The sequence below is a fragment of the Electrona antarctica genome (genome assembly GCF_951216825.1).
Source record: "Electrona antarctica genome assembly, chromosome: 15".
NCBI classification, from domain to species: Eukaryota; Metazoa; Chordata; class Actinopteri; order Myctophiformes; family Myctophidae; genus Electrona; species Electrona antarctica.
In genome coordinates, this window is record NC_136796.1 from 46,517,104 (window position 1) to 46,541,560 (window position 24,457).

Sequence of the window (24,457 nt, forward strand, 5' to 3'; positions counted from 1 at the left end):
AAATCATGAACGCAGCATGCAATTTACGTGAAATCTTTCACACATTTTCTTACTAGGCTGAGGAATATATCCCACCCTTTTCACATTGGCCTGTTATAGCGCCACCAACAGGTTGATTTTTGCAAAACACATTTTTGGAACAAAATGCCTCAAATCATGGCGTATGAAGAAATGGCACCCTTTTCACATTGGCCTATTATAGCGCCACCAGGAGGCCACAACCTGACCTGCCTTGGTGGAGACCTGTGCCCCGAGGGGCACTTTTTCTAGTTGTTCATGTTGTGATGCATTGTGAGCTTGTACTATAGATCTGATATTTGTTCATGTCATGACACATTGTGAGCTTGTAGATCTGATATTTGTTCATGCCGTGACGCAGCGTGAGCTTGTAGATCTGATATGTCCTCAAATAAAGAGATTTGGTGTAGAGGGAAACCAAGTACAGAGCCAATCAGCCAGGTGTGTTTTACTAAGAACAGAGAGGTGAAGGGGTGAAGTGTTTTATACCATAGGCTAGAATAATTAATATCTAAGCGTTTGGCTGGTGTGCACACGCACACAATGTGTGTGTGTGTGTGTGTGTGTGTGTGTGTGTCTGTACACTCGTGCACACCATGTGAGCGTGTGCGTGCGTGCGTGCAGTGCACCAGGGAGACAAAGGCAAGAAGACCCGCCCAGCTCTGCCTCAGATTGGTCTACCATGATATCTGACACTACCTTAGCCAATCATCACTCCTCTCGTCCATTAAGCTGAACCAATCAGAGGTGGAATAGGGCGGGTTATTCTCTGAGGTCAGAGTGACAGTAGATGACTGGATGCTAATAAACATTATAATACTATGAAGCATATTTCAATCTCACTGATTGTAACAGAGTTGTTGAATTTCAGACGTAAAGAGTTACAATAGCAGTTACCTAAAAGGTAGTGGAGTTCAGTGGGTGTGTGTGTGTGTGTGTGTGTGTGTGTGTGTGTGTGTGTGTGTGTGTGTGTGTGTGTGTGTGTGTGTGTGTGTGTGTGTGTGTGTGTGTGTGTGTGTGTGTGTGTGTGTGTGTGTGTGACCATAATATGGTCATGGCTATATTATAGCTCCTTGTAAAACAATGTGATAAGAATGAAGGATCAGATATGACTGAGATTTCCACAGCAGTTTACTGTAAACCATGTGACCACAGCAGAGGAAGATGGTCGTTTGCTGCTTTCTGTCTGTCTGTCTGTCTGTCTGTCTGTCTGTCTGTCTGTCTGTCTGTCTGTCTGTCTGCCTGCCTGCCTGCCTGCCTGTCTGCCTGCCTGCCTGCCTGCCTGCCTGCCTGCCTGCCTGCCTGCCTGCCTGCCTGCCTGCCTGCCTGCCTGTCTGTCTGTCTGTCTGTCTGTCTGTCTGTCTGTCTGTCTGTCTCTCTCTCCATCTGATGTTGAATGATTGATTGAATAGTTTATTCGACAGAAATGCAAACAGCAACAGAGTACAGTCACACACTTGGTCTAACAGGATAGCACAAGAAAAAGACCTTGTGAGGTCTTATGTATTCAATTCATAAACATGACATGAAAAATAATAACTAGAAACTAGAGGGGTGATTATTTCCTCTTGCCTTTGGCCTGCTGAAAGGCCTGGATGGGTCCCCCCCCCCTCTCTCTCTGTCTCTCTCTCTCTATCTCTCTGTCTCTCTCTCTCTCTATCTCTCTGTCTCTCTCTCTCTCTCTCTCTCTCTCTCTCTCTCTCTCTCTCTCTCTCTCTCTCTCTCTCTCTCTCTCATAATGGGATGTAATAATACATAATAATGTTGACAATACAATAGGGGGTGTGCTGAAATATCGAAATATCGATCAAACACTATTAATTTAGTGTTTGAGTGGTGCAACCACAATAGACAGCTATGTGTGTGTCCCTCCTTGTGTCCGAGCACGAAAATAGCATTTTTTCAGTTCCAAGTATTTTGTAGAATCAAATCACTAAAACACAACACACTGTCTAATGATGGTGTGACCTCACTGTTCAATCTTCCAGTCCAGAGAAGTGTCTGTATTAGAGTTAGCAGCACCTTTGACCCCAGCCTAGAGGAAGCCTTTATGACCATATATGGTCATTAAATACCAACCACTCCTAGTCTCCTACATACCATCTCAGAGTTGGGCTAATAGGTGCAGACTATTTGTTTGTAATATTTGGCAGCCTAGGACATTATACCCACAGACTGGTTGTTAGAGGGTTTCAACAACTAGGACATTATACCCACAGACTGGTTGTTAGAGGGTTTCAACAACTTGGACATTATACCCACAGACTGGTTGTTAGAGGGTTTCAACAACTAGGACATTATACCCACAGACTGGTTGTTAGAGGGTTTCAACAACTTGGACATTATACCCACAGACTAGTTGTTAGAGGGTTCCAACAACTAGGACATTATACCCACAGACTGGTTGTTAGAGTGTTTCAACAACTAGGACATTATACCCACAGACTGGTTGTTAGAGGGGTTCAACAACTAGGACATTATACCCACAGACTGGTTGTTAGAGGGTTTCAACAACTAGGACATTATACCCACAGACTGGTTGTTAGAGGGTTTCAACAACTTGGACATTATACCCACAGACTGGTTGTTAGAGGGTTCCAACAACTAGGACATTATACCCACAGACTGGTTGTTAGAGGGTTTCAACAACTAGGACATTATACCCACAGACTGGTTGTTAGAGGGGTTCAACAACTAGGGATGCCCCAAAAGGAGGGAAAAAGGCTGGCAAAGTATTGTGCTGTCTCTGCTATAATAGAGCACTGAAGTCTGACGTCACTTTCAGTAGAGGGCGCTAGTACACAGGTTCATGTATTTTTTTATTTGCATTGAAATCCCCATAGGGCGATTTTAGGTTGCTTCATATAAGAACTGTGTTTGAAAAATAAACCGATCATCCCGGCCTTTCTGTCAGGGGGGTGCCTGTGCGTCGTTAATGATGTCCATTCATATTTGATACAACCAGTTTCTGGAGAAAATTGAATTAATTTGGCCACAAAAGCCTTGAAACTACATATGAAAGTAATGTTGCTGCTAATATACGTCAATGTGTTATTGTGTTGACGCCCAGCTGTCAACACACCTCGTTGACGTAAGCTCAGCTGGTGGTGACTCAACTCGTACTAACCACGAAACATTAAATATCAATTAAAAAAAAAAAAATAATAATAATTAACATGTCAGTTTATGTTGTGCGACGGGCAGCTGCAGCAACCCCGCCTACCCGGAAATGTAGTCTCTGGGTTGTTTGACTCGTTTCTAGCGCTTATTGTGTTACTCTTTGGGTATATTTGTACATTTCCACCTTCAGTTGATGCTTTAGTGAAAAGGCCGGGATGATCGTTTTATTGTTCAAACACAGTTCTTATATGAAGAGATCTAAAATCCCATAATGGGGATTTAAATACAAATAAAAAGTACACAAACCTGTGGACTGGCGCCCTCTACTGACAGTGACGTCAGGACTTCGGTGCTCTATTGGAATACACCATATATGCCGGAGAAACTGTTACTTTTACCCATAGAGTGCTGAGTGATGTCACTGACATGCTATTTGTACCATGAAAACACATCCCATGATTTTGTAAAAGTAACTCTACTGCACCAATAATATTTGTGTCCTTCTATGCATCTCCTTTGTGTTGACATAAATACATGTTTAAAATGTGTGTGTGTGTGTGCGTGCGTGTGTGCGTGCGTGCCTGTAATCTTGACAGGTTTCCTGAAGACCAAAGATGAGTCAGTGTGAGGAGAGAGAGGAGGAGGGAGCTGACAAACATCACATCCACAGAGCAGAGTCTCCACATACAAAGTATGTTAATCCTGCTATTTGATTTTATAAATCATTACATAAACCATTACTTCTTTTTTTTCCGTTATTTTTTACTAATAACGGGGAAAAAATATGACTCTCCGAGTCCTTACGTTATTCTCATATTGTACACATATTGAATAAATTGTCTTCTTCGTTTCTATGATTCCAGAAGTCTGTACCACAGACCAGAGTCTCCAACACCCAGCCTTCTGCCTATGAAGAGTGACACGTCTATGGGACAACCTATTAACTTCAGTAATGAACCTGGACCTCCACACACACAGTATGTCAAACCTCCTGTACAATATACACACATTATACAGTTACATGTGCGAATTACAAAAAACAACATATACCGGTAATAATGTTGTATCAACCCTGTTCAGGGTTTATCTACAGATTGTCAATGTCAATCCTCCTGTTCACAACACTATAAGCATGACGGACAGTAACGATGTAGATCAATGGAAAATTGCTGTGACGGACTCGACTGTCTTACAGCCCCTGTGTGTGTCGACTGTCGACCTTGTTGGTACTGGTTGACTAGATGATAAAAACATTTTTTTGATTTTGTAGGCCTCAAGATCAGGTAGATTATAGTTATAGTCACCAATGTACACAATTTTTAAATGTACAAATATTTATAAAAAAAGAAAAGAAAAAAAGGTTTTGTTTTTATTTTTACATAATAGGTAGTCGACTAGTCTAGTAAACTAGGCAACTAGTCAACTAGAAAGGACTAGAAGTGAATGCCCTAGTGTGTGTGTGTGTGTGTGTGTGTGTGTGTGTGTGTGTGTGTGTGTGTGTGTGTGTGTGTGTGTGTGTGTGTGTGTGTGTGTGTGTGTGTGTGTGTGTGTGTGTGGCTGTGTGGCTGTGTGTGTGTGTGTGCATGCGTGCATGCGTTGAAGTCGTACAAAGCATTTAGTCAGGGGATATTAATACAATCTGGGAATACATTTCTATGTGTTTGGCTATGGCCGAAATTAGCCCAAGGAATGTTTTTCGTGCAAAAGTAAATCTTGGAATGGATTCAGAATCATGAAAACACCCTAGTTTGACACATCACATGCTACTTAAAGGACCTATAACATCAAATTCAACTTAATTTCTTTTGTGTTTTTGGGGCTCCCATATGTGTTTTCTATCCCCACAAATAAACAATTTTGAACAATCAGGCTTTCATATCATAGCCTATAGGTGCTTTAATGGAAATTGCTCTCAGGAACAGCTCAACTGATTTTGTCCTCATCGTGATGTCATCAATGTCACCCTACTTTGTATAATTCCTCCTCTTCTTCAGTCTTCAGTTCCAAATTTGCATTTCCACTTTGTTTACAATGTCCACCATTGTTGATTTTCCAAGCTGGCATGGAATGGAAACAAGCCTGGTTTTATCTAGCATCAGTATTATAATGACTCAAATATTAAATAATCTGCATAGCAGCGCCCCCACCACTTCAGGACATTGTGGTATTGCAGCTAAAACTGCTTTCAAAGTCCAGAACGAAATGACAAGGACTGGTTATATCAGAATGGTGATTGAGGCTCAAACCATTAGAAATAAGTTTGAGGGTCATAGACAATACGATATTATAATATAATATAAAAACAGTTTTAAAATGCATGTTATTTCTGCTTTAAAGCATAATGAAATGTATAACATTTTGCCTTATAATGGTTGTATGCAGGGCAGGGACGTAGGCAATCTAGAGGCATCTATTGGTCAAGTTAACCTATGATCCTATACAGAAACTGCCCCTGCAAGCCCGACACCTTTTTATTTATTTATTAGGATATTTCTAACATGCGCGATTGCGCTGCTCACTCTCGGCAGCCTTCTATACTCGCAGTGCAACGCGCTGTGAGCTTGTAGATCCTAAGATCGGCTACAGTATATCAAAAATAGAAGACCACATTAGCCTACTGAATGGCATCAGCGTGTTTGAAAGTGGGCCAGTCATATCATAGTTTTAAGACAGCTCACCTCCACTCGCGCTTGTTCACAAACATGACGGACAGACAGACAGAAAGGCAGATGATGATCATTACTATACCTACTGTAACTCGCTGATCAGCATGTTGACAGAGACTCAGCCAATTAAAGTTTCACATAGGCCTATATCTGCCTCCATTTGCGTCGTGGTATTAATTTATAATAATGTATATTGATCACATGCGGACCCCACATGCACAGAATAGCCAACTCGTCTCTTACCTTGATCAGATAGGCTTGATAAGGATACATACAACGTAGTTGGATCGGATGAAATATAGCCTGTCCGAGTCCAAAAACGAATTAATCCCACAAGAAAAAAAATAATGAAAAGAAAAGCCAAAACAGCATGGTCTGGTGGATTAAATATGTCCTGTGTCCATGCATGTCCATATATTTGCTTTCCAAATCCGACAGTGCAGGGCAGGGAATCAATCACCCCAGTAATCAATAGGGGCTATTATCATAATATAGCATTTGGTCGTGTGGTGAACTGTACAACTTAACTTCTTTCTCATTATGTGAAAGTAACTGTAACATTAGTTAACTTATTAACGTTCTGACATTTAACAAGGAGTGAAGCAATGCGTGCCAAGTTGGCAAGTTTCGTTTATAATTATATACGTATATAACTTGTGCTGTTTGACCCGCCTGTCAAAATTAACTGCTCTACAAGCTCATCGCGGTTCACTGTTGTATATAACTTAAAGCTTGGGAATCCCGGATCTGTGCAGGCTATGATGACGTATTTCGATATTTCCTGTTGCCTTATATGGTGTGGAATGGGCGTGGATGTTCCATTAAACCAGGCGACACCAGGCGAATCGCTTGGGAAAGAGGCGGAATGAGATACACGGGCGATCCGCACAAATGCAGTCATTACACCACCTTCGCTGAATTACACGGGGGATTGCCGCAGCTTGATCGGACGTATAAATACGATATCATTACGCATCTCCTTTACACATGTGCGTACATTTCTTTTGTGAATGAGGACCTGTACCACTATACATTAACAATATACACACTATTATAACACTATGCAATAATACACAACACTAGAACACAACTAGGGATGGAATAAAATAGTTTTGCTGATGTGATTATCTGGTTAATTATTGTGCCAGCAAATATGAAATTCTGAATAGCCTTAAAATATGAATTACTTGAATGACAAATACAGAATATGATAGTCTATGACGGGTAGAACATGGACCCTGCAATTTGTGAAAAAGCACTCTTTCTTTCAGGTGACCAGCTTGTGACTTCAGTTATCGATGACATATGACCATTGATATTTTCTGAAGTGGGGAGTGCACCTACAGTAATGCACATGCATTTGCACACTTGTGCAATGCATGCATGCATGCCATATAATGCACTTGTAATATGAAAACATTACATTGACCTGCTACACACATTCTGAATAGCATTAAAATGTGAGTTACATGAATGACAAATACAGAATATGATAACAAGAGTAGTCTATGGTCCTCATTCACAACGGCGTTTACGCTCATAAAGTGACGTTACGTGAGCGGAGCGTGAGCAGACAGGCATTTACGTGGATTCCCACATTACGTGGGAATTCATGAACTTGAACGTGAACTTGACGGTGACGTGTGTAGTGATATGTGGTAGGAACTGATAATGTGCAGCGCACAGCACGGACCGATAACTATGTAACACCTACCTCTATTCATGCCGGTGCTGTAAACAACTAACTGAAGTAAAGTCTAATCTCAACAACCAAGTGTCTTCATTATCCAATAACACTTCATGGTGGCAGCGGTAAATATAATGATTACCCACGAAGCAGGACGGGAGGTGAAGTTTGTCCGAGGATAACTCTGTCGTCACCTGCACGTGAAAACTGTCAGCGCCGGGGGAGCAAAGCCGACTGACAGCAGCGGTCTGCACGTCGAGTACGACCCAAACGAGAGGGCGCCATGGCTGCACACTTACCAACTATGAACTGGGCTGACCCAGATCTGAGTGAGGCTATATCACTGTTTAAGCAGAAGATGTCTCTCTACCTAGAAGATGAGGAAATAACAGATGATGCCAAGCAAGCAAGGAAAGTATGCCGTGGCATTGGAGATGAAGGACTAAAACGGCTGAATGCCAGTGGGCTCAGCGAAGATGACAAGAAAAAGCCTGCCAAACTATGGGAATTCTATGAAGGTCAGTTGAAAATGAATGTAAATTTTAGAATCCATAGACTCCACCTAATGCAGTACAGGCAAAAACCAGAAGAGAGCATTGATGATTTTGTGACCAGAGCCAGGACATTAGCTCAAAAATGCCAGTTTATTGATGAAGAGCTCAACGAACGTCTAATTGAGCTCATCATTGCCAGCACACCTCATGATGCTCTGAGAAATGATCTGTTTGGCAAACCCAAAGGCCATTCTCTAGCGGATGTACTAACAGAGGGGCGGAAGTACGAGGCCCTATCGGCAGGCAACGAACAGTTACACCAGCTTGGCATGTCACACAGTGAGAAAATCCATGCTGTGGACAGAGGGCGGACATGCCAAAATTGTGGCAGGAGCCATAAACCCCGCCAGTGTCCCGCATACAACGATGAATGCTCTGCCTGTGGTACTAGAGGCCACTGGGCGAAGTGCTGCAGGAAAAGCAAGCAGCAGAGACAGCAACGCTTCGGGCGGGGCGGGGGCCAAAGGAGTAAGTCACCCCCACTACAACAGAGACGTGACAGACAACAAGCCTCCAGAGGCTACAACAGACGCGGTGAGTCCCACATCAACACCATAGACGGCACGGAAGCCGATGAAGAATGTGAATACCAATCACAGTTCTATTCGATCACCATCAGCGAGAAATGCATGCACAGCATAGAGAGCAAGCCACCCAGAGAGGAGGCATACACAACACTGAAGGTGAGGCCACCTGACCTACCAGGCCATGGACACACACTCCGCCTAAAAATCGACACAGGAGCATCTGGCAACACTCTCCCACTACGCACCTTCAAGCAGATGTATGGCAGGGATGCGTGTGCTCAGAAAAGGCTGAAAATAAATCACAGGAGGCTATCAGCATACAGTGGTCATCAGATTCCCTGCCTGGGTACCATTGACATTTCATGCCAGTACAAAGAGTCCAAATGGGTCACCGCCAAGTTCTACGTAGTAGATGTACCAGGCCCGGCTGTAGTTGGACTGCCGACGAGTGAACTGCTGAACCTGGTGACTGTCAATGTTGACACAGTGATGGAGAAGGCCAACAAGAGCCAAGGAAGTGCCAGAGATAAAGGGACAGGGCCGCTGAAGAGGATATCATCCATCACAGAGCTAAAGTCAGCTTATCCAGACCAGTTTGACAAAATAGGCAATTTCAGTGGAACCGCCAAGCTCTATTTAAAAAAGGATGCTGAACCATTCATCGACGCTCCACGGAAATGCAGTATCCACATAAAAGACAAGCTGCAAGCAGAGCTAAACAAAATGGTGGAGCTGGATGTGATACGAAAGGTGGAAGAGCACACAGACTGGTGCTCCAGTCTGACATACAGCACCAAAAAGGACGGGTCACTTAGGATATGCCTGGACCCCAAGAAACTGAATTCCAGCCTTCGGCGATGCCCACACAAAATCCCAACTGTCGAGGAACTGAACCCAGAGTTTGCAAGGGCGAAAATATTCAGCAAACTTGATGCAAAAGCAGGATACTGGTCTATACGACTTGATGAAGATTCACAACCCCTGACAACATTCCGAACTCCATTCGGCAGGTACTGCTGGAAGCGCTTGCCATTCGGTCTGAGTGTCTCTCAGGACCTCTTCCAGGCCAAGATGGACCAGATCCTGGAGGGGCTCCGGGGTGTTGTCAGCATAGCTGATGACATAGCAGTCTGTGGAGAAACTGAGGAAGAGCACGACAGGAACCTGATCAACCTGATGGAACGAGCAGTCGAGGCAGGCGTCGTGTTCAACAGTGAAAAATGCACAATAAAACAAGACAGCATTACATTCTTTGGCAACATGTATACAGCAAAAGGCATCAAGCCAGACCCAGCCAAGATCAGAGACATACAAAAAATGCCAACACCCCAAAACAAAGAGGATCTGCACAGATTCATGGGGATGCTAACCTACCTGTCCCCCTATGTACCAAGGTTTGCGGATAAGGCTCACACCTTGAGGGGGCTGCTGAAGAACGAAGCACCATGGATATGGGACACTGACCACCAGAAGTGCTTTGAGGACCTGAAGTCAACAGTCCCTGAGCATGCCTGTCTGAAATACTACGACCCATACACACCTTTAACCCTTGAAGTAGACGCGTCACAGAAAGGCTTGGGCATAGCTCTGGTGCAGAACGACAGACCCATCGCCTTTGGCTCCAAAACACTGACAGACTGCCAGTCAAGATACAGCAACATAGAGCGAGAGATGCTAGCCATTGTGTATGGGATGCAGCGATACCATACGTACCTTTATGGGAAATCGTTTACCGTAGTGACAGACCACAAGCCACTAGTCACCATATGTGCAAAGCCACTGCATGCTGCACCACCACGACTCCAGCGCATGCTAATAAAGACACAGGGGTACAACTATGATGTCATATACCGACCTGGACCCCAAATGGTCCTGGCGGACACCCTCAGCCGGCTGCCAAACCCAGAGAACCACGGTGACATAGAGCTGGATGAACGCATCGATGGAGTCGATGCAGAGATCGAGGACCCACAGCAACACACCGTTGCAATAATAAACTTCTCCCCTGAGAAACAGCATGCTCTCCGCACTGAAACAGCCAAGGATCCCAGGCTCAACGCACTCAAAGAAGTGATCCACCAGGGCTGGCCGGAGAACATTAAGGACATGCCAAAAGATCTGCGTGCTTATTGGTCCTTCAGAGATGAGCTCGCAATGGAATCAGGAGTCATATTCAAAGGCAGACAGGTACTCATTCCAGACTCTATGACTGATGACATATTGAAACAGCTACATGTTGGCCACCAAGGCATTGAGAAAACACGTCGTCTTGCAAGAGAGAGTGTATACTGGATTAGAGTGAATGACGACATTGAGAGAGTGTGCAGATCATGCAGGGCGTGTGTGGAACATCAGGATGCAAACCCGAAAGAACCCCTTCACCCACACCACCTACCGTCAAAACCATGGCAGTCTCTAGCCTCTGACCTATTTGAGGTCAAAGGTCGCCAGTTCCTTCTGACTGTGGACAGGTACTCTAAATACCCACTGGTGGACGAAATGCCTGTGCCTGTGTCCAGCCATGCAGTCGCACAAAAGCTGCGGATGTACATGTCACTGTTCGGACGGATGGACGAAATCCAAACGGACAACGGGCCACAGTACACAGGACAGGCCTTCAGAACGTGTGTAGCAGACTGGGGAATAAAGCACATCACAAGCTCACCCCACTACCCAAAGAGCAACGGGTTCATTGAAAGACATGTGAGACACATCAAATCGATTGTAACAAAAACCCTGGAACAAGGAGGCGACCTACAGATGGCACTACTACAAGTCAGAGCGACACCCATCGATAGTAAACTGCCATCACCTGCAGAGCTGATGTTTGGGAGACCGGTCACAACCCTGCTGCCAAGCCGAGCAGATCCAGGGAAGGAGGAACATAGGCTACACCTGGAACAGAGAACAGCGGACATGAAGGAGCATCACGACCGCAGCTGCCACAGAGAATTGCCCCCACTCTGCCCTGGACAGCATGTGACTGTGATGAACAAGGACAGAGGAACATGGCACCCAGCTATTGTTATACAAAAGTGCAATGAGCCAAGAAGCTATGTTGTACAAACACCAAATGGCAACCAGGTTAGGCGGTGCAGGAGCCACCTGCGTGAACTATATAACCCACAAAGGCAGAGAACCATAACCCAGACCCACATTGCTGAGCCACAGCTCCGAGAGGACACTCACGAGGGTCACCCACCAGAAACGCCCACAACGCCACCCGGTGACACACAGTCGCCCAATATCCCTGAACCGAGACACAATAGATCACAGGCACCCAATAGCCCAGGACTGAGGCACACGAGATGTGGTAGGGCTGTACACAGACCTTCTCACTACAGAGACTATGTGTAGTCTAGGTTGATTTGCTCCTTATGTGTTGGTTATTGATGTTATTGTTTTGAAGGCTGGATGTAAAAAGAAAAGAAAAACACTGTATTGAAGGACATTGCACTACGTATTGTTTGGAAGTGATGTTGTTTATGTGGTTCTTTTGGGGAATGTTATGCCTTTTATTTGTTTGCAGGGAAATTGTTATGACTTTGTTTACAGGGGGGATGTCATAACTAAACAGGGGGGATGTAGTGATATGTGGTAGGAACTGATAATGTGCAGCGCACAGCACGGACCGATAACTATGTAACACCTACCTCTATTCATGCCGGTGCTGTAAACAACTAACTGAAGTAAAGTCTAATCTCAACAACCAAGTGTCTTCATTATCCAATAACACTTCAACGTGGGTTGGTCGGAAATTCCGCTGAAAGCTGCGCCACCTCTCATGGTCGTGTACGGCTTGCGTAGATTTATTAAGAAGGCTTTAGTCTTCATGCTGAATCAATTAAAAGTCCCCAAATCTCAGATAAAATATGTAGGCATGTGTCCCCAACATTGGTCGCACATAAAAAAAAAAATAGCCTATATAAAAGCCAAGTATCACAGGTCTATGCCTAAATGCATGCATTCTAGAGGCAGGTTAGCCTAGAGTGCCATACAGAAACTGCCCCTGCAAGCCCGACACCTTTTTTATTTATTTATTAGGATATTTCTAGCATGCGCGATTGCGCTGCTCACTTGACAGCTTTCTACTCGCAGTGCAACGCGCTGTGAGCTTGTAGATCGGCTCTCGCAGTCTCGCGGACTCGCGCTGCATGTTAAAAAACAAACTCACAATTATAATAAGAACATACACTTATCTGCATTCTGCACTGTACGAATCCAACGTTGTTTAGTGTAGTAATGTCTGCAGTATAGGCCTATTTAAATTGTTTCGTTATGGAGCTCCTTTGAGTCAGTCTGACTGTCGGTGCGTGTGTGTGTGTGTGTGGGGGGGGATTAGCCCTATATAAAAAATAGAAGACCACATTAGCCTATTTGAATGAATGGCATCAGCGTGTTTGAAAGTCGGCCAGTCATATCATAGTTTTAAGCCAGCTCACCTCCACTCGCGCTTGTTCACAAACATGACGGACAGACAGACAAGAAAGGCTGTTGATGATGATTATTATTACCACTGTAACTCGCTGATCAGCATGTTGACAGAGACTCAGCCAATTAAAGTTTCACGTAGGCCTAAATGCATTTGCTGCAAGCACCTATCTGCCTCCATTTGCGTCGTGGTATTAATTTATAATATGTATATTGATCACATGCGGACGCCACACAGAATAGCCAACTCTTACCTGCAGCTGAGGAAACATACAACGTAGTTGGGTCGGATGAAATATAGCCTTAAGTCCAAATCCCACAAGAAAAAAAAGAAAGAAAATATGTCCTGTGTCCATGCATGTCCATATTTGCTTTCCAAATCCGACAGTGCAGGGCAGGGAATCAATCACCGCAGTAGACTAATCAATAGGGCCTTTTATCATTGCCGAGTTTTATTTGGTTTTGTGGTGAACAATACAAATTAACTTCTTTCTCATTATGTGAAAGTAACTGTAACATCAGTTAACTTATTAACGTTCTGACATTTAACAAGGAGTGAAGCAATGCGTGCCAAGTTGGCAAGTTTCGTTTATAATTATATACAAAACTTGCGCTGTTTGCTTGAAGATCTGTCCATGCAGAGACCCGCCTGTCAAAATTAACTGCTCTACAAGCTCATCGCGGCTGTTGTATATCATTTAAAGCCCGGTGCAGGCTATGATGACGTATTTCGATATTTCCTGTTGCCTTATATGGTGTGGGATGGGCGTTCTAACCAGGCGACACCAGGCGAATCGCTTGGGAAAAATGCGGAAAGGCTACACTCTGCGATCCGCACAAATTAAGTGATTACACCAGCTTCCCTGAATACGACGGGAGCAAATCGCAGCGTGATCGGACAGAGAAATACGATGATATTTAGTATCTGTTTACGCATACGTTACACTGCGGTGTATTTCTCCTTTGTGAATGAGGACCATGACTGGAAGAAAATGGGTGCAATGTGTTAAAAAGCACACTTTTCTTTCTTTTGAAATGTGTGATAAAAAAATGATCAAGTAATATCTTTGGGCAGAACTTTACTCTTTTGTCAACAAAAGTGCTCTCTAGACTCTTGCTGGAGGCCTCATTTATTCAATGCCACTTTGACTATAGAGCGTCGCAGTCCCGCCCCCTACCATGGACCAGGAAATGAAACCCAATGCATTTTTCCCATAGACATTTCATAAAGTATTTATTTAAAGACGGTTACGCCACGGACAAAGCCAACTCGAGTCGTGACAACTCATGACAACACAAACAATATTTTGGACCAAACAAATAATTACAAAGAAGAAAACCAACAAAAAAAGTGTTGTAACCTGCCGTTTTTTTCTTCTTTCTAATTATTTTTTCGGCCCCAAAAATTTTGTTTGTTGTCATGATTTGTCACGACTCGAGTTGGCTTTGTCCGCGGCGTAAACGTCTTTAAATAAATACTTTCTGAAATGTCTATGAGGAAAATGAACGGAGAATCATTTCCTGGTCCATGGTAAGGGGCGGGACTGCGACGCTCTATACTTGCACCTCTTGGTTCTCTCTTTTTTTTTTAAATATTTTATTGACAAATGGGATTGCATAGACATGGTGTGTTCTACAGCGAGTGTCAATGTTCCTTTTTTTAATTTGTTCCACAAGACAATACAAATACACATTTGTTGCTCATAAGCGCGTGTTGCAAAAAATACTGGTAAGTATACACAACAAATCAAAAACAATACGACAAACAGAAAACAGGAGAGAAAGATGTAATAGTAAAAATCACACCCGTGTGAACTGAGTGGTGTAAGGTCTGTCTGACGTAATGAAATCATGTCTGACGTAATGAAATCACACCCGGGTGGCTTTGTTTGTGCAGAAAAAATGAGCATGGTTGCTATGTTCACCCTGTTCACCCGGGTGTGATTTAATTACGTCATTACAACAGGGTGAACATAGCAACCATGCTCATTTTTTCTGCACAAAAAAGCCAGTTGTAGGAGTGGTTTACACCACTCAAAAATATATATAATATAAAAATACAGAAAAAAAAAAAAAAACCTAATATCACACATGAGAAAGACTAATATACAGAAACAAAAGAAAAGAAAAGAGAAATCAAAAACGGTGTGGAGTTCGGTTACCATACAGTGTGGTCTGGCCTTTAATTGAAGTGCAGTGAGTGTAGGTCCTTCTAGCCTGCCGGGCGACCACCCCCCAGTGCCCCCATTGAACAGATAGCGTCTGAGGAGGATGAGAGGGGATTTGTACTGAACAGGGTTTTAATTTGTATAGGGGACGTGACTAGATTGAATCTAAGTTGTTAAAGTAAGTGATGAATGGTTGCCAGTAATTGAAAAATGTATCGGTTGAGCTCCTGATTGTAAATTTGATCTTTTCCAATTTCAGAAATAGCATGACATCTTGTAGCCAAGATGTAGTTGGCGGGCCCAGGCGGTGGCGTAACCGTCTGGGCACCCGACTGGTAATCCAGTCGCAGTGTGCCGCGGGTTCGACTCCCGAGCCCGACACGGCCTTTACTGCATGTCTTCCCCCATCTCTCTCCCGTTTCCTGTCAGCCTATACTGTCTGTCCCTTCAAAAAACCAATAAAAGGCATAAGCCACAAAAAAAATATCTTTAAAAAAAAAAAGATGTAGTTGGCGGTGGTTTGCTACCTTTCCAGTTGAATAAGATTTGGCGACGGGCGATGAGAGAGCAGAATGCGATCACACTAGCTTGTTTAGAGGTTATGCGTAAGTCAGAGACAGGGGTTCCAAAGATGGCTATCTGGGGGGACGGGGTTACATTGATCTGTAGTGCCGCAGAAATTGTGATAAAGAAATGTTCCCAGAAATGCGAGAGCTTGGGGCATGTCCAAAACATGTGGGACAGTGTCCCTGGTGACTGATGGCACTTGTCACATGCGTCTGTTAGCTCTGGGAACATTCTGGCAAGCCTAATTTTACTGTAGTGGGCCCGGTGTAATACTTTGAACTGGATTAGGGAGAGTCTAGCACAAGAAGACGAGGAGTTGATGGCATTGAGTGCCTTCTCCCAATATTGCTCTGAAAGGGTAATTCCAAGTTCTGATTCCCAGTCAGATTTGATTTTATGCAGTCCAGGGTCGTTCTCAGGTGAGATAAGGTTATAAAAAGATGAGATGTGGTTAATTATGTGTGTTAATTATTTTGAGAATATGATCAATTAGAGATGGGGGTGGGATCATGGGAAATGTGGGAGTGAGAGTCTGGGTAAAGTGCCGGATTTGAAGGTATCTAAATTGGTCTGATTGGGGTAGGTTATAGATGTCACGGAGTTCTTGAAAGCTTGCGAAATTATCATTAATAAACAGATCCTTAAAATGGGAGAGGCCTCTCCTATTCCAGTCGGCGAACCTGGAGTCGAGTCTAGCTGGTAGAAAAAGGTGATTGTTACAGATAGGTGCAGACAGTGAAAAGGAATCCCATTTGAAATGTCTCCTAATTTGTGACCATATCTTTAGCGTAGAGACTACAATTGGGCCGGAGGAGTATTGGGTAGACCCAACCCTCCTTGTGATCGGTGCCTTTGTAAAAGTGTTTTCCGCACTATAGGAACTTTTCCCCCCCAAATAAACGTAGAAATCATTGAGTCAGTCTTTTTTTTAAATGATTTAGGGAGAAAAGGGGGTAGGCATTGAAACAGATACAAATATCGGGGCAGAATGTTCATTTTTACAGCCAGGGAAAGTGGCAAGCTGCTCCATTTTTTCAGGTCCTTCTTAACCGTCGTCGTTAAACTGGAGAAGTTGTGTTCGTGTGTTAACCTGATAGAGCTGGCGATGTTGACCCCTAGGTACTTAAACCCCGAGCGAGAGAGTTGAAAAGGTATTTGAGACTGTCAGTCCCATAGCTGCCTGAGTAATCGGAAAACAAATGCTTTTTTGTATGTTTAATTTGTATCCGGGAAAAGTTCCGAATGTGTTTAGTATTGTCAGAGTGTGTGGGATAGATAGTTCGGGGTCTGATATATACAGAAGCAGATCGTCGGCATACAGTGAGACTTTGTGCTCTGTGCCCCATCTCCTAATACCGCTAATTAAGGGATTGGCCTTTAGGCATCGATAGTGGTTCGATGGCAACGGCGAATAGGAGAGGGGACAGAGGGCAGCCTTGACAGGTCGAACGAGATAGAGGGAAAAATTCTGAGTAGTGAGTATTTGTGCGTACACGTGCCTTAGGTCCGGTATAAAGTAGGCGTATCCAAGCTACGATTGCTTTCCCAAACCCGAACCGTTCTAGTGCAAAAAACCAATATTCCCACTCGACCCTATCAAAAGCTTTTTCCGCATCCAGCGAGATAACAACTTCGGAGTTGAGTGGGGGAGCCGGGGAGAATATTATGTCCAGTAGCCTTCTAATGTTAGAGAAAGAGGGACGGTTTCGTATAAATCCGGTTTGGTCCTCTGAAATAATTGAGGGTATTATAGAATCTAACCTTCGGGCTAGGACTTTTGCAAGTATTTTGACATCTACATTAAGTAGGGAAAACTGGCCGGTAGGGAGAAGTAAAGTTCTCAACGGGCCCAAAAATTATGGCCCGGCCTGACCCTACCCTAACTGGGTCGGCCCGAGGCTCGGCCCGACCCTAAAAATTACCATAATGTTAAGCCCGAAGCCCGACAAAAGCCCGACAGAAAAAAAAAAGAGAAAAAAAAAACAGCACTAAATTGCGTCGCAGCGGCACCGTGTTTCAGTGTGAAAGTGAGAACGGAGATCAACCGACTTATCGAAATAAAGGATGTATGTAACTGTCAAGTTCTACCAAGTTCCACTCCAAGGGACATTAAAGGAAACAACTCCGTTTTTCCAACTCAAGTCAACTTTTTTATTTCCCAACTTTTTCATGCATGTTGGCTTCACTTGTTGATCGGTTGGTTCTTTAGTCAGGTTGAAAACCTTCGAAAACAAAGAAAGACAGATTACCAATCAACAAATAAAATACTTTAAACAATGTTCCAAGTAATTAGTTCAACCATTCTTGTTTTTAAACAATAAATGTAGGCTAAACAATTAAACGTATTTTAACCAATTTAAATGCATTTTAAACAAATACCTAAATTAAATTATTTGAAACACTAATTTATTAAAGGTCAACACTTTCAATAGTAAGAGTAAGTAACAATTCTGGAATGAAGAAAGAAAAATGGCTGATGTTCAAGCTTGTAGATCAGCTCTTTTTCAACTAGTGTTTTAAACCTTTAACATAGTAAATCAGTCCACATTTAGAAGTCTTTTAAATTCTTAAATAAATGTAAATAATTTTAACTTTGTATTGTTCTCTTGTAAAGTATACTTTGACTTTCAAACAAAGGGTGAAAGCAATTCTGCAATGTGAATTCCTTCCTAATCAAAACTAGTATACTAAACACATTAACTTTTACCACATTAAGCAGTATTGCAAACATAATCAGTATTGCAAACATAATGAATATATAATAAACAAACATCACCGACCATTGGCCTCCTTGGACTTGGAACCCACGAGTAGTAGGACTTGCTTTGTCTCAGGTACATTGTTTGTGAGGGTGCTCCCTCCAGCCTTTTCAGGTGTTTCAGCTCAGGCAAACGAGCAGCCATATTGCTGGTGCATTCTGGGAGATGTAGTTGTCTGAGGTCTGAGAAGATTTTTGCTCCACTTCTGAGTTTTGACTCAACAGTAACTCACGTTAGAATAGGCTAGTAATGTTCCATAACTTCCATTTCCAATCATTCTAATGGATTCCATACAGTGGTGGTGGTGACTGGTGAGTAAACACGAATAGCAGCTGCAGCTCCCTTATAGTTTCCTCTGAAGTGAAGTTGCTTTACGTGTAGCGTTTAAGTTATATATCACCATGGATTGTTTGGTGACGTTGATTAATAATTAGGTTGTATTCATCGCAGCCAGCTGGGTTAACGAGACTCAGTGCAAAAAAAAAAAAAAAACTGACGCTTCTTCAGCTGTGATAATCCGATTGATTTTATAAAATATTTAAGCATATGGCAACTTGGCAAGTTAACTGGTGGTTAGTAGCTCGTTTGGTGCGCAAACCAGAGCGAATCCAGCGGTAGCAAGCAAGTCTCACACCGTTCACTGTTCTCTCTACTGTACTGCCTGCGCGCAGTGCAGGATTGCGGGGCAGGCTGCATGCTGCTCTGGCCTCGTACACACATGCCGGACGGACATGATCTGTTCTGTCTGTGTTTCATGGCCGCCTCAGGCTCAATGCTTTTCCAATGGAAGTCACGTGGTTTGACATGTGTGTACGAGGCCTCTGAGTCTGAAATGCCAGTGCGATGCGACCCCCGCCTCCAGTCGTCCTCCTCCTGTCACAAGTGAATCGCCTAGCGCAGCCCTCTTCATAATAAATACATACATGTATACACAATCACATTACATAAATAACAGAATTGCTATTTTTATTATAATAACACTCTTTTAAAAAAAGAAAGAAAAAAGAAAAAAATCGCGGAAAATCACCAAGCCCGAGGCTCGGCCCAGCCCGACTAATTAGCATAATGTTTTGAGCCCGGCCCGGCCCAAAAACGTCGGGTCGGGCCTAAACAACATCCTCCTGACTTCAGTAATGAACCTGGACCTCCAGATACACAGTATGTCAATCAATATACACACTATGGTCCTCATTCACAAAGGAGAAATACGCCAGAGTGTAACGTATGCGTAAACAGATACTAAATATCATCGTATTTCTCTGTCCGATCACGCTGCGATTTGCTCCCGTCTTATTCAGGGAAGCTGGTGTAATCACTTCATTTGTGCGGATCGCAGAGTGTAGCCTTTTCGCATTTTTCCCAAGCGATTCGCCTGGTGTCGCCTGGTTAAATGGAACATCCACGCCCATCCCACACCATATAAGGCAACAGAAAAAAATACGAAATACGTCATCATAGCCAGCACAGAGCTTTAAATTATATACAACAGCCGTGATGAGCTTGTAGAGCAGTTAATTTTGACAGGCGGGTCTCTGCACGGACAGATCTTCAAGCAAACGAGTTATATGTATATAATTATAAACGAAACTTGCCAACTTGGCACGCATTGCTTCACTAAGTTCACTCCTTGTTAAATGTCAGAACGTTAATAAGTTAACTGATGTTACAGTTACTTTCACATAATGAGAAAAAGTTAATTTGTAGTTCACCACACGACCAAATGCTATATTACAACTCGGCAATGATAAAAGCCCTTACTGATGAATGCACTGCAGGGTTATAAAAAAAAATATATATATAGATATCCGATACTTTTTTTTATCAGAGCTGCATTGATTCATGCGGGGAATAGATTAATATCATCTCACTGTCATCTGTCTGAATACCATGTGGAGAATGGATTTGTTCTGATCATGGACACGTAGGCATAGCCAGGCCTATAGCTATTTAAATTTTCAACCATATACATTACATTACATTACATTACAGTCATTTAGCAGACGCTTTTATCCAAAGCGACTTACAATAAGTGTATTCAACATAGGTAGGGAACAAAAACTACTAATCACCAGAAGTCTTTAGTGCATTTTCTGCAAAAACAAGCAACCAAGAGTATACCTAGCGCTAAGGTAAAAGTGCAATATATCAGCTACCTATTTCCTTAAACAGATGAGACAAAATAGCTAAATCAAATGAGCATGAGCTAAAACAATTAAGTGTATCGACTAAACAAGATCCAATAAACAATACAACAATAGAAAACAAGCGTTCGTACAACTAGTTAACAACAAGTAGGTCAGGCAGAGAGGAAGGGTAGTGTTTCCTGAAGAGGTGGGTTTTCAACCTGCGGCGAAATATGGGCAGTGACTCTGCTGTCCTAACATCAGTGGGAAGTTCATTCCACCACTGTGGGGCCAGAACAGAAAAGAGTCGTGACCGTGTGGATCGGCCAGAAGGACCCTTGAGTGACGAGGCAATCAGTCGCCCCGAGGTGGCAGACCGAAGTGGTCGGGCAGGGGTGTAGGCATCGACCATAGCCCGGAGGTAGGAAGGAGCTGTTCCTTTCACTGCCCTATAGGCTAACACCAGGGTTTTGAACTGGATGCGAGCCGCTACGGGGAGCCAGTGTAGAGAACGGAGAAGGATGGTTGTGTGGGAGAACTTGGGGCGGTTGAACACCAGAGGTCTGATGGCAGATGCCGGAGCACCAGCAAGGAGGGAGTTGCAGTAGTCCAGGCGGGAGATGACGAGAGCCTGGATCAGCACCTGGGCTGCCTTCTCCGTGAGGAAGGGGCGAATCCTCCTGATGTTGTAGAGGAGGAATCTGCAGGACCTTGTCACTGATGCGATGTTTGCCGAGAACGTCAGTTGATCGTCCAGGGTCACACCCAGATTCTTCGCAGTCCGAGTTGAGGTCACCACAGCATTATCAATGGTGATGGCCATGTCTCGGTGCGGACAGCCCTTCCCCGGGAGGAACATCAGCTCGGTCTTGTCCAGGTTGAGCTTCAGGTGGTTTGTCGACATCCACTCCGAGATGTCAGCCAGACAAGCAGCAATGCGTGCCTCCACTTGGGTATCAGAGGGGGGGAATGAGAGGATCAGCTGGGTGTCATCGGCATAGCAGTGGTAGGAAAAGCCATGGGAGTGGATGACAGCACCCAGAGATGTAGTGTAGAGAGAGAAAAGAAGAGGACCCAGAACCGAGCCTTGGGGAACCCCAGTATACGGCGGGTAGCCTCCTCTTTGTCAGATCCTCTTTGTCAGCCTAAGTGCAGGTTCATTTCATGATGTCGTCATATTAAAATGATTCGCGGGACATTTGGCACCAAACTTGATTGATCTCATGATGAGATCAATGTAGTAGCCTACAGCCTAGCTATAAGTTCCCCATATTATAATTAATTAAGGTGCACTCTGACTGGCTTAAAACTATGACTGGCCGAATTGCACGCGCTGATGCAATAGTGTGGACTTCTATTTTTTTATAGGGCTAATTAGCCCTCGTGACTGCTGTCTGTCTGTCAGACCGGCATGTCTGTGAACCATAGAAATCATCTGTTCTGTCCGGGCCGGGCTCACCGCGCCGTTATATTCATTTTCCAATGTGAATTTCACCCAGATTGTACTGTTCAGCGGCAGCATGCTTCTGTCCCCCCCCCCCCCCCCCCCACACACACACACCGACAGTCAGACTGACTCAAAGGAGCTCTGTAACAAAACAATTTCAATAGGCCTACTGCAGGCATTACTACACTAAACAACGTTGGATTCGTACAGTGCAGAATGCAGATAAGTGTATGTTCTTATTATAATTGTGAGTTTGTTTTTTAACACGCAGAGCGAGTCCGCGGGAGCCGATCTACAAGCTCACAACGCATTGCACTGCGAGTAGAAGGCTGTGAAGTGATCAGCGCAATCGCGCATGCTAGAAATATCCTAATAAATAAATAAAAAGGTGTCGGGCTTGCAGGGGCAGTTTCTGCATGGGACTCTAGGCTAACCTGCCTCTAGAATGCATACAAGTGATACTTGGCTTTTATATAAGCTATAATTTTTTTATGTGCTGACCAATGTTTTGGACACATGCCTACATATTTTATCTGAGATTTGGGGACTTTTAATTGATTCAGCATGAAGACTAAAGCCTTCTGAATAAATCTACGCAAGCCGTACACTACCCTCTGAGCTGGCGCAGCTTTTAGCAGAGTTTCCGACCAAACAACGTCACCGTCAAGTTCACGTTCAAGTTCATGAATTCCCACGTAATGTGGGAATCCACGTAAATGCCTGTCCGCTCACGCTCCGCTCACGTAACGTCACTTTATGAGCGTAAACGCCGTTGTGAATGAGGACCTTTAACACTATACAATATAACACTACAACACTATACAATATACACACTATAACACTATACAATATACACACTATAACACTATACAATATAACACTATAACACTATACAATATACACAACAATACAAAGCATAACGGACAGTAGCAATCCAGATAAATATCAACCATGTTTGAATATTATCGTGACGGCCTCGAATGTCTTTGAACAAATCGGGAGGCTTAAGATTAAATCTTTGAACGGCTCACACTACTAGAGGATAATCATGGCTGTTTGCTCTGGATCTGGGCTGGGAAACGGAATATCTGAGACAATTATGGTTTTATGGTAGATGTTCTGAACATGTATTCTATAGTTTGATTTCAGATCAAATAGATAGATTGATAGATAGATCGATCTATGCTTGCACCTCTTGGTTCTCCAACATCTCAATGTCACTAAAAACTAAACTTCAGACCTCCCAAAACAACACATATTGAATAAATTCTTCTTCTTCGTTTCTATGATTCCAGAAGTCTGTACCACAGAGCAGAGTCTCCAACACCCAGCCTTCTGTCTATGAAGAGTGACTGGTCTAAACAACATCCTCCTGACTTCAGTAATGAACCTGGACCTCCAGATACACAGTATGTCAATCCTCCAATAGCCTACAATTCAAGGTTCAATGTTGTACTTTATTGTTCCATCTTGTGTACACTACAGGTACATACTAAGCGTAAAACTTATTTTGGTTTGGCTTCCTTCAGACAATGCAGCAGCATTATATACACAACACTATAACACAACAATGTGATCTCATGCTAAGTTACATGAATGACAAAAACAAGACATAACATCTAATAATGTTGTATCAACCCTGTTCAAAGTTCATCTACAGATTGTAAGTTACTGTGTGAACAGTTTGTGAATGAAGTGGTACAAATCACAGTGTGGTGTTCAGTAGACAGGCTGGCTGCTAGTGTGCATGTACAGTATGTGTACAGTAGGCTATTTGTACACTAGTGTACAGTATGTGTACAGTATGCAACAAATGTGTTTAAACTATGACCTGTTATTGTACTGTATATTTAGTCGTTTTTATTACATTTTCTTGATGTGCAATGCCATGAGAGGAAAAAAAAGAGTCTCTTTAACTTTTCATTCACACAAACATTTCTATGATTCCAGAAGTCTGTACCACAGAGCAGAGTCTCCAACACCCAGCCTTCTGTCTATGAAGAGTGACTGGTCTAAACAACATCCTCCTGACTTCAGTAATGAACCTGGACCTGCAGATACACAGTATGTCAATCCTCCTGTACAATATACACACTAACACTATACAATATACACACTATAACACTATACAATATACACACTATAACACTATACAATATACACACTATAACACTATACAATATACACACTATAACACTATAACAATCATTGAACGGCTCACACTGTGACTAGAGGATAATCATGGCCGTTTGCTCTGGATCTGGGCTGGGAAACGGAATATCTGAGACAATTATGGTTTTATGGAAGATGTTTCTGAACATGTATTCTATAGTTTGATTTCAGATCAAATAGAAAGATTGATAGATAGATCGATCTATGCTTGCACATCT

The 24,457-nt window shown here is 43.3% G+C and overlaps 1 protein-coding gene across 1 annotated transcript; it reads left to right on the plus strand.

Annotated features, from left to right (window-relative positions):
- Positions 1-3,733: 3,733 nt before the first annotated feature.
- On the plus strand, positions 3,734-24,165 carry LOC306938116 (uncharacterized protein; the record flags this gene model as incomplete). Its single annotated transcript, XM_079522131.1, has 3 exons — positions 3,734-3,829; positions 23,363-23,476; positions 24,018-24,165. The coding sequence occupies exons 1-3, from the start codon at positions 3,753-3,755 to the stop codon at positions 24,163-24,165; spliced, it is 339 nt and encodes a 112-aa protein (XP_079378257.1). The 5' UTR covers positions 3,734-3,752.
- Between the last annotated feature and the right edge of the window lie 292 nt (positions 24,166-24,457).